The sequence below is a fragment of the Marmota flaviventris genome, chromosome 5 (genome assembly GCF_047511675.1).
Source record: "Marmota flaviventris isolate mMarFla1 chromosome 5, mMarFla1.hap1, whole genome shotgun sequence".
Classification (NCBI taxonomy): Eukaryota; Metazoa; Chordata; class Mammalia; order Rodentia; family Sciuridae; genus Marmota; species Marmota flaviventris.
The window spans coordinates 129,750,338-129,762,519 of NC_092502.1; the positions used below are offsets into that span (position 1 = coordinate 129,750,338).

Here is a 12,182-nt window from a genome sequence, read left to right on the forward strand (position 1 = left end):
TATTTTTCACTATTATTAAGAGGGGAATCTCAGGACTGGGGTTGGGCTCAGTGGTAGAGCGCTCACCTAGCACGTGTGAAGCACTGGGTTCAATCCTCAGCACCACATAAAAATGAGGTAAAGATATTGTGTGTCCACCTACAACTAAAAAATAAATACTTAAAAAAAGAAGAAGAGGAATCTCCAAGTAATTTTCCTTTTTTTTTTTTTTTTGATGCTGGACATTGAACCCAGGACATAGTGCATGCTAATCACATGTTCTACCAATCTATAGCCCAGTCCAATTGTTTGAAAAAATTCAAACATCACACTCTTTAATGTCATTGGTAAATGAGTTGTCCTTAAGTTTTTAAAATGTTTAACTGAAAATATATATATGATTTAGTCTTCCAACAAAAATTTTCAATCAAGTATGTCTTCCAATATATTTGGATTTCATATTTATAATATAAAACCAAACCCCCAGTCTCAAAGTAGAGTAGATTAATGAGCTATAATTCTTAGATAATGATTATATCACTCCGTTACATCTTTCTTCGTTATACACTTGAGTTATATGTATACTAAACTTAATAAATTATAAATAAAAATAGAGCTAAGCAATAGCTTTATTCCAGCTGTCTATTCCATGTATGATCTATAACAATGGCATCAATATACTAAATTCTCAAAGGTTGTCCCAATTCCAAGTTCCAAATCATCTCTAGGTCAAATAGATGCATTTTTACTTTAATATATTGTCCACTACATTAAAATATAAACAACCAGGTTTTTTGTTTTGGTTTTGGGTTTGGGTTTTGGGGGGGCGGGGGGCGGTTTGTACTAGGGATTGAACCCAAGGGGCTGCATCCCTAGTCCCTTTTTCTTTTTTTTTTTTTTATTTGTCTTTTTGTTTTTTGTTTTGTTTTTAGACAGCATTTCACTAAGTTGCTGAAGCTGGCCTCAAACTTGGGATCCTCCTGCCTTGGCCTTCTGAGTTGCTGGATTACAGGCTTACACTACCAAACCAGGTGAAAATAAACTTATTTTTAAAAGTTTGAAGGTCTAGAAAAATCTTCATATCAGTAAACATTAAAAATGAAAAACCAGGATGGATAGGATGCTTAACCCTGGCTATCTTTGGGTAGTGACCTGACTACTTTGGAAATGTCTTCTTTTCTCATTTCAACTGATTTCTATCAGTACATCACTTCTCTAAACTCAGGTCAGAACCATTGACAATATTCTATGGAACAATCTTTACTTGGAAAAGTCACATTCTTTCCAACTGAATTTTTTTATCATTGTATATTCAAGATTGGCAGTTGAGGAGTATAGCTCAAGGGTAAAGCACATGTTTGGCATGCACAAGGTCCTGGGCTCGCCCAGCACGAAAAAATAAATAAGACTGGCAGTGCTATTATGCCTCTACTGCCCTCAGTTGATAATAAATAACCACATTTCAATCTCAAAAAAGCACGAAAATACCTAAATGATAATGATACTCAATAAGTATTTAATAAAGTCCTGAGTTCAATCCCCGGTACCACCTCCCAAAAAAATCCTGTATCTAGTGTCTTCAGTGATGAACAATTTAATCAAACTTCTCTTTAAACACAATCCAGGAAAATACTTCTATGCCAGCTTTAGAGAAATCAACTTTCTCTTTATGCTCAAAGTACTTACCTTAGCATAAATACTACAATAATAATAATTCAAGTAGTGTTACTCTTTAGATTAAAGCACTTGGAGAGTGTTACCCAGTCAGTTCTACCTGCTTCCATCCATTTAAGGTAGGGTACTCTCCTTACTCTGTCTGTTCACTAAGATGTCTACTATGCCACCCTCTTCATGCTCACAACCATCTCTGCTCATGCTCTGAGTCTAAAAGCATTGTGAAAAGAAGCAAGACATACTAAAGCAATATGTTGAAAAGCAGAACAGAGATAACTCTAGTCCCTTTGTTAATCCATGCAGAGAAAGAACTGAGTTGTTAGTTTGAAATTCTTTTGTTTATTACTTCTGCTTTACTGAGATTGGACCTGTCTGTCGTTTTTTCCACTAATACATTTTCACTCTAAGTTAATTTTTAAAAAGTGGAGCATTTTCCTCAGTTATCACATGCAAAAATAGAATAGACCATTTTCAAATGGAGATAGTTTACTGAGCTGTTTCACAATTGCAATTTACAAATTCTAAGGAAAATGTAATAGGCCCTATTTGAAACAAAATGCTTTTAGCTTAACCTCCATCATAAGTAAGGCACTTACCTTGTATCAAATCCTCGAACAATTGCACCCATCGACTTTGCTGCACCTGCAGAAGCAAGCCCAGCAACACCACCACCAACTATCAGAATCTGGAAAAGAAGAGAGAGACACTTATGTTTTCATTAAAGTCCATTATCAATTGATTAAGAAAAATTACTAGCTAACAACTCTCTGTGCCTGGTACACAGCTTTCAATAAGTGATCATGGTAATGACCAGCCCTCCATACATGGGTTGGGTAGACAGTCTATCCTTTAGCTGAATCAGCACTGTTTTTAAAATTTTAACAAAAGAACAACTGCTAGTATTGACCAATAACCTCGACTAAAAATAGCCTATCAGCATCTCAGTGTAAAAATTATGTAAGCACAATCAGCATTATCTGGCTAAAGATGAACAGGTTCTTTCTTGCTGTATAAAAACTACTTCTTTTAAAATTCCCATATGACATTCAAACTACTCTGCCCTCTCACATTCTAAGGTTTTTTTCCTAGTGTTATAAAATATGAAAAACATGTTCCAAAGATGGGCACAACTTTAGTGAATATCTACCCCATCTATTCTGAGCTCAAAAGCTTCTGAATAGAATAGCTGGTGACCAACCACATAATCCTGAATCATTCTGAATGAACTATACTTGAAATCTGAAGCAGTATCACTAATCTCCCACACCACGGAAGGATCAGAGCCAAGAGAACTAAAGAATTCCTCAGAAGCAAGTCTCTCCCGCCTTCACAAAACAAAGCAAGAACAATGTTGTCTCTAGTCTAGAAGGGGCGGTCCAAAAAAAAAGTTCTGCTATACATCCTACAAATAGTCCATTGAAGGCAATTCCCTGTTCCTGCTGAAGGGGGGGAAAAAAAAAAAAAAAACAAGCCACCCACAGAAACAGTCAAGCTTATAAATTCCTACCCACCCATCAAGCCCACAACTGCTTTTGCCTTTTTAAGAATTCTAGGCAGTCAAACTTCCCCATTGACCCCTGGGCAGTGTCTCAGAGACCATGTCAATTGATCTTGATGATGGTTTCTCATAGGAAGTGGGAGGAATCTATAGGAAAGGGGGTGGAGGGGGACCAGAGGGAACAAGCAGGGCTCTGAGACACCAACCCTGTTCTACACTAAAGTTCCACCACTTATAAATTAATAAACAAACAAACATACACAAATAAATGAAATAAGTAAAAGTCACAGGGCTAGGCCAAGTTATTCTGAAACAAGAAATAATAAGGATACATGATTACAGTTAGGAAGAATGAATTTCCAGAGATTTATGGTACAGCTAGATTGCTATAGTTACTGACAATACACTGTACTCTTGAAAAATACAGATTGTCAAGTGCTCTCACCACAAATATGACAACTACCTGAAGTAATGTGTGTGTTAATTAGCTAGATTTAACCATTCCACAATGTGTATATACTTTGAAACATGTACATGATAAAGTCACCCATTTATTCTCTATATAAAAAAAATTAACAAAAAATGAAATAGCCAAAGACTATATAATTTAAAGACAAAACTGCACATGAATAAATCAATATAGATACTATAATAGGAAATTACTCTTGCTCTTTAGCATGGGATGGAGGAAAAGAGACTGAGAGCTTAGGTTGAAATTCTGACTCTCTTACTACCTAGTTCTAGAGGACCTTGGGCAAGCTGCTTGGCATCCACATTATTGCAGTGAAAATTTTGTTGTTATGTTAAGTGATGGAATTTAACTAAAGTAGTCACTGCTAACCGGCACAGTGTGGACATACAGTCAGGAAAGGGCAAGGGCAAGAGAACATTATAGCACTGTTCCTGATGTTCAGTCATATATAACCTGTTCCTCCTCTCAGCTTCCCCATCTCGGTAAAGGGTACTAACTGGGCACAACTCCTTGAGACAAACTGGGGAGGTCATCTTGAGTCCTCCCTTTGCACATATTCCTATCTCCAACCCACCAACAAGTACTACCGGGTTTGACTCCCAAAGATCTCCCAGTCCACCTCCTTCTCTACATTTCTATTACTACCACCTTCCCAGGTACAACCAGTTCCTAAGAGATCTTATCTTTACTCTTCCCTCTGTACCAGCTCCCACCCATAACAGCCAGATAACTATTTTAAATCCTAAGACACATTTCTCTCACCTTCAAGAGAACTCAAATTTTGTAACATGACCTATCAGAGAGGCCCTACGTGATCCAACCTAACCTTCCTTTCCCACATCATCGCAGATGGCCCCTACCTTGTTCACCGTACTCCAAGGCCAATGGCCTTCTTTATTCCCTAGAACACACTAAATAAAGTCTTTCCCATAATAGGTCCTCTATATGTGTTGGCCCTTTGCCTAGAACCCTAAGTTTCTTAGAAATCCTGGTTTCTTTCTTTCCATCCTTGAGGTATCAGCTCAAATGTCAGAGGAGCCTCCCCATCTCCCAGCTCAAGTGGCTCACATGTTTTTGTTACTATCACCTCATCTGGTTCATTTCCTTTATATATAAAACTATCTTGTATATTTTGGGGGGTTGTGTCCTCACTATGAGCCCACTAGAATGTAAGTTTTATGTGGCCAGGATGTTTGTCTTATTCAGTCCATCCCCCAGCTCCTACAACAATGCCTGTCATTTCATTAAGACTCAACAACTGATTGATTTCAGTCCTCCCTGCAGCTCACGAGTCTGAGGGCAGGAGGATTGCAAGTTCAAAGCCAGCCTCAGCAAAAGTGAGGTGCTAAGGAATTCAGTGATACCCTGTCTCTAAATAAAATACAAAATAAGGCTGGGGACTCAGTGCTCCTGAATTCAATCCCCAGAACCCAAAAAACAAAAACCCTCTATATTTACAAGAAACACAAATAAAATATCATGTAGTCTACCTCCATGAGCCCAGCTAGTGACTAATTCCTAAGTTTCAGAAAACTATTTTTGCCATGTAACCAAATCCTTTAAGCTGCAATTTAAACTCTTTAATAAAGACAGTCTCTTTTCCACTTTTTAAAGACTGAATGACTCTCCTTCTTTTAAGCCTCTTGCCTTCTGTTTCACTTTTTAACCCCCTATATTCACAGCTTTCCTATCAACTTCCATATATTTCTAGAAAGATTCTAATCAAAACTGAATTGTGGATTTTGTGCATCAAAGTATTCAGCCCGTTTCAGAACGGCATGAACTTCTGGCCACCTCGAATGCAAGACATTTTCTTACAATCCTAAGGAACAGGTCAAAATGTCCTCATTTTACATATCACATCTGTGCTATTTGCTCATAGTTTCTCACTAGGTACTATGGCCTCCACTGAAGCACTTGCTGTTTTTTCATGTGGCCTATTCTTCAAAGCAATAAATAGCAAGATTTCATAAAACTGCTATTAGGTGCTTATTGCTTTGGGGCTTTCTTCCCTAGAAAATTTTTTTATTTAACACTCTGGGTTTATACAATGAAATATTTAAAAGGAGGAAGCACAAGGTAAACCTGTACTTTACAGACAGATATTTAAAGTCCTGTTTCCTATACCTTACCTCAGGATCTATATTGACATTCAGAGAACTTAGAATTGAAGGATCAAAACAAAACCTCCTGAATTGTAATGCATTCTGCTGTCATATATAACAAATTAGAATAAAGAAAAGAAAAAAAAAAAAACTCCTGTCCTTTCATATAACCTTCCCTGTTTCACATCACTAACTGCTCCTCTCTGCTTCCAGTCTGGATTCAAAGCTGCAGCACCCTTCCCCTCTGCCAAAAGCCCTGATTACATCACCTCCCATCCTCTGTCCTCGTTACCCAAAAATTGAGGAGTGAGGAAACCAAAGTAATATTTTCTTTGCAAGATGTTGCAATGTTGGGAAACCCAGAATTTGCTGAATAGTATATTGAAGTTTTTACAGGCCCTCAGGCCAAGTTATCCAAAATCCCTTTAAGAGTTCAAGTTTAGGGCAGGGGCTATGGCTCAGCAGTAGAGCACTTGCCTGGCACATGTGAGGCACTGGGTTGGATCCTCAACACCACATAAAAATAAATAAATAAAATACAGGTATTGTGTCCAACCAGAACTTTAAAAAATACATTAAAAAAAAGAGTTCAAGTTAGTAAGTCAAAAGTAGTCAAATTTCATTTTCTTAAGCAATCTTAAACGTTCAGCTTTGAGATGCCACCCTAAATTTGTGAGCACACAGAAGTCATCAGTGACACTAATACACATAAAATTTTTAAAATAATTAATTTTAAGACTATACATACCCTTGCTTCCAATTTGTACTATGAAGAATCATTCAAAGTTGTACCTACCTTAGCTGGAGGAACTTTCCCAGCAGCTGTGATCTGACCAGTGAAAAATCGTCCAAAATGATTTGCAGCTAGGACAACAGCCTTATACCTTTAAAAAGTAAATACATAGATAATCCCATGAAATAAAAGGTCTTCGGACCATACATTATTGCAGGTTATCAATTGCCTTGTCAAGAATATAGCTAATACTTAGTATTTACTAAGTGTCAAGAACAGCTCTTAAGTGTTGCACATATACTCACTCCTTCTGGATAGGTAGGATCATCACTTTTATTTACAAGAGGAGACTGTGATACACTGAGATGAAAAGACTTGTCCAGGGTCACCCAGCCAGTAAATGTCAGAACCAGTGACCTAATCCAGGTAGCCTGGCTCTAAGCCACATTCTTATCCTTAAGGTTACCTAGCCCCTTCATAAGGAATACCAAAGAAGATTAGTTGAGAAGGAAAAAGTAACAAGGAAAATCAAGAAAATGATAGCAATGCTTTTCTTTGGATGCTGAGACTCCACATCCTTTATACTTTATTATGCTGTCTAAATTTTCTTTGATGATTATGTAGTACTTAAACAATACAGGGGGGAAAACTGTCAAATAAAATAATTCGATTAACCATATGCTGTACATAATAAGATTCCAACTCTTGATCTCTTACGATTGAAAGCATGAAACTCTCAACCTCAGTTTATGTCCTAGACCTACCACTGATTAGCTTCATAATCTTGAGAAAATGTAATTCTTGGATTCCTCATCTATAAAATGGAGACAAAAAAAGCATCTATCTCTGAGAGCTGTTGTCAGGACTAGATGACATAATGCAGCCAAAGTACTTAGCATACTGCCTGTCACATAGTAAGCACACAATAAACATTTCAGTGTTTCAGCTAAAGAAACAAGCTGTGCAATAAAAACTAACAGTGTGCACCATCCTTACTCTACTAGGAGAACTTGGACATACGACACTGATCTCCATTTTATATATTTTTATACTCAAAAGGCACTTATAGGGCTGGAGTTGTGGCTCAGTGATAGAGCACTTGCCTGGCATGGGTGAGGCCCTGGGTTCAATCCTCAGCATCACATATAAATAAGTAAAAGACCCAATGACAATTAAAATAAAAAATTTTTTAAAAGTATACAACATTTTTTTAAAAAGGCACTTATACATTCTTGCTCAGTAATATTCTGTCTCATTAATAATACAACCACTTAACATTAAGACCCAACTTCTAATTGGCAACAAAACCTCTCCCTGATCATATTTTGTTACTTGATATAACAATGCAAAAATGTCATTACTAATGTTGGTTAATCATACTGGAACAGGAAACAGTATTTTAGAGATTATCTGTTAGTCTTCTGAATTCAAATGATAAAACTTTTCAAAGAGCAAATATGATAAATATACAAAGATCATTGTAAGAAACTACTTTGGGAATTATGTTTTAAAATATGCAGTTGCTATGCTGAAAAATTACCCAAATGAGAGATTATACAAAAATATACACAATAAAGTGTTAATAATAGGAAAAAAATGTGGTGAACTGGGCATTTTTACAAAAGCTCAGAATTAATAGTTGAACTAGAAGCAATTCATCTTCACCATGATGTGGTTAGTGTCTATGTTAGATAATGATTTATTCCACACCATGTGGTTATATATACCAGGTAATTCATTTCACAGCATGATCTTTGCATATGTCAGCTCAGGACATCACAAAAGTGAGTCTTCAAACTGTGTCCCATGGATCCACAAAGGTTCAAACTTCAGACAAACTGGGACCTCAGTGGGTGAGATGGAGATAGGCATGCTTCTGGGTACTCCTCCCATCCTATATTGCCTCATAATATTTCTTTTGCTCAAAAGATTCTGACTATACTCTACCTCACCCACAGCAGGCAGGATTACTCCAGTATAGTCATATTCTTCCAAGAAAAATGGATCTTACAATTCTTCTCTACATAGCAATCAGGCAAAAAACAGGGAATGAAATACTGCTGGCAGGCAACTAAAGCGTATTACTATCGTGGCCTTGAAAATAAGATGACATAGCTCTCAGTCATCAGTATGGGTTTTGACTCCAGATGAAACTTCATTTAATACAGATATTTTCCCTACTCATTAAATATTTTATGAATTCACCTAAGCAAAACCTCATTAAGATGGTCTATCTGTTAATATGTATATACAAATAAAGCATTCCTAATCTCTGAAATCCAAAGTGTTCCAAAATCCAGACACAAGTGGAAAATTTCAAACCTGACATCATGTGACAGAAGTCAAAATTCATGTTCACAACACATAGCTCATTCAGCTTCCCCAGAGAAAAAAAGACCTTCCCACACTCTTCAGTTGTAATGCATAAACTTTGTTTCATGCAAAAAAATATTATTTAAAATATTTTATAAACTACCTTCATTTTTCCACAAACTGCTAATATGTAACCACTTTTTTTGACCACTTTTAACAAATTACAAAAACAGCAATTTGAAACTAGTATATGCATGTATACACACACAAAATTTGTATTCCTCATACAAATAATCTGACAGTTATTTCCTTTGGTAGATAAAAATACTACTTCTCTTCCACCCAGGAAGACTAAAAAGGAGTGTGCGTTAGTGCTCACTTCTAATCTGATCACAATGAAACAATAAGTCATAAAAATAATTTAATTGTAGTCTCGTAAGACTGCAATTTCCAACAATTACTGCAAGGACATCACTAGAAGACAGAAGAGCTACAGGGTGGATGTCTGTGTATCACCATTGTGCTTTTGTTTAATTGAAATGGAAAAGAATAAACCTACCCTGCAATGTTGGCCATAGAGCTTAGTGCATCATATCCCTGAGCAATTGTGACTCTTGGAACTTGGTCCATTGCCAAAACTGTAGATTTTCTTTTGGAAAGTTTATTTAGCAAGTCTGGATTTTGGGCTGGGTAAATAAAACTAATCAGTGTTCCCGATGTCTTTAAAAGGTCAGCTTCATGAACACCTAATGTTGGATTAACCATGGGGGCTCGTACCTGAAAAGAAAGTCAAATCACAGATTAAAATATGAATATTGGACTGGCGATGTAGCTCAGTAGTAAGAGTATGGGCCTAGCATGTGCAAAGCTCTGGATATAATCCCAGCATGGCAAAGAAAATACAGACATAAAAATCTTGATCATATTTTTAAACAAACAAGACAATTCAAAAAATATACAATGACTAAAATAATAATCTAGAAGTTATTCTTTCATTAAGAAGTGTCTGCCCAAATTCATAAGCAAAGTAAGGCACACAAAGAAATATGCTATTTTTTGATTAATGACCTATGGACTGTTCTGAATAGAGAGCACACACACCTAGGAAAAACACAGTTTGGGTTAGGGTTGACAATTAACTAAAGAGCAGTGAGATAATATGGAGGTTTTACAACAAACTGTCCTCCCAAAACCAATTACTCTGGTAAAATTAAAAGACAGATTAAATAGATGGGAATTTTTTTTTTGCATGTTCAAAGATTCAATACCTGCCAATTTTGACAAGCATAAACATCTGGAGTAGTCATACATTAGGAACATTGTAAATTAAAGACTCCATGGTAGTAAGTACAGATTTATGTCACCTTAAAATGCCAGATGACTATAAATGAACATAAATCAAACTAGTAGCTTTGCTGAATTGGGCTTAAACAAAAAAGCTACAATATATTCTGTTAAGAAGTTTAAGACATTTCATTAGCTCCCAGTTTGTAGTAATGCTTTTAGGCAAATAAAAACAGAAAACTCAGCATCTGGGACTTATATTTTAAATACAAATGCTGGATGAGTGATTTCTATCGTATCATATCATCTCCCTTTAGCTTCTAGACATCTTTGCCTATTTCAGGTATTGACCTGGTAATGCTTATGATTCAAGACTTTGGACCAGGCATGTAGCTCAGTGGGAGAACCTGCTTAGCATGCATAAAGCCCTGGATATAATCCTTAAAATTTCAGAAAATAAAAAATCCAGTTTGGGATAGGAGTGTATCTCAGCGGTAGAACACTTGCCTAGCATGTGTAAGACCTGGGTTCAATTCCAAACACCAGAAAAGAAAGAAACACTTCTTGGACACTATATGCTTTTTTCTCCATGAAAATCCTTAATGAAAATCGTAAAAATTAAAGGACAACTCCAAATTGATTCTACTGGCCTTTATGAAATTCTCAGCTGAGACTGCTAGCATCTGAGTATGTCAAGCCAACTGAATGTTCCTCTGAATGTGTTCCAAAGGATATTAATAGGCTTGACTCAAGAGAGAGCTCCCAGATTAAATAGTTTATTAGTGCTGGTATAAAGCTATGAGTCTCTATGTTACAAATTTCTCATCACACCTTTAACATGGTTGTACACATTATGAATCCCTAAATGAAAAACAAACCACTTCAAAATTTACATATATTCTTATATTTACTGAAAGACATTTCAAAAGGTTTTGTCCCCTAAAACATGATGCAATGGATTGTACTTATTTTTCTATTTTCCCTAAGTTCTTTTACTCTATACCAAATTATATCACCAAATATCTATAAACCTAAAAGTTTTAAAAGCTTTAACTGAATTACAACTTATCTCCAGACAAACATTTCACTAATCATTTTTCTACAATAAAAATTGGTCTTATATATCTTCTGCCAAAATCACCATTTAAGATCCTACCAAGACCGGGCATGATGGTGCACACCTGTAATCCCTATAGCTTGGGAGACTGAGGAAAGAGGATCTCAAGTTCAAAGCCAGCTTCAGCAACTTAGCAAGGCACTTAGAAACTTACCGAGACCCTTTCTCTAAATAAAATTTTTTAAAAAGACAGGGGGCTGGGGTTGTAGCTCAGTGGTAGAGCACTGCCTCATACATGTGAGGCCCTAGGTTCGAACCTCAGCACCACGAAAAAATAAACAAATAAAAATAAAGATATTATGTCCATCTACAACTAAAAAATTTTTGTTTTAAAAAAGGGTGGACCTGGGGATGTTGCTCAGTGGTTATACACCCCTGGGTTCAATCACCAGTACCAAAAAAAAAAGATGCTGTCAAGTTATTCAGTGGATTTTATGTTCAAAACACACACACACATAACACACACACACACACCTATATGACTGAGTCTTCTTAGAAATCAATATGTAAAAGCATATCTGGGCTAGGGTTGTAGCTCTGTGAGGTGCTGGGTTCAATTCTCAGCACCACACATAAATAAATAAAATAAAGATCCATTGACAACTAAAAAACATCTGTTAAAAAGCATATCTTTCTGAAAAGTGAGTTTATTTTAATCTGGTAATCATACATCCATAATCCATACTTTCCTTACATTAGTTGTAGAAGGTGCAAGATTTAATTTAGTGCCCAATTCTATTTATCATCTGCACTAGACTCTTGATACAGACTTTCCTTTTTTTTGATATTTACTTTTTAGTTGTAGTTGAACACAATACCTTTATTGCACTTATTTATATTTTTTATGCGGTGCTAAGAATCGAACCCAGGGTCTCCACGTGTGAGGCGAGTGCTCTACTGCTGAGCCACAACCCCAGCCCCTCCAGCTTTCCCTTTTTATATGACTTTTTTTTACTTCAAATTTTAATTCTAAAGTTCATTAGCATATAATTTCTACTATACATTTC

The 12,182-nt window shown here is 36.2% G+C and overlaps 1 protein-coding gene across 3 annotated transcripts in view; it reads right to left on the bottom strand.

The window, feature by feature from the left end:
• The window catches only part of Nnt (nicotinamide nucleotide transhydrogenase), a 91,949-nt gene that overhangs the window by 69,601 nt on the left and 10,166 nt on the right, over positions 1 to 12,182 (bottom strand). For all 3 annotated transcript variants that reach the window (XM_071612611.1, XM_027954389.2, XM_027954390.2), the window contains exons 4-6: positions 9,334 to 9,551; positions 6,525 to 6,612; positions 2,250 to 2,338 (exon numbers count right to left, since the gene is read on the bottom strand). In XM_071612611.1, the coding sequence (XP_071468712.1) occupies positions 2,250 to 2,338; positions 6,525 to 6,612; positions 9,334 to 9,551 (395 nt within the window). The remainder of the gene's footprint in view (positions 1 to 2,249; positions 2,339 to 6,524; positions 6,613 to 9,333; positions 9,552 to 12,182) is intronic.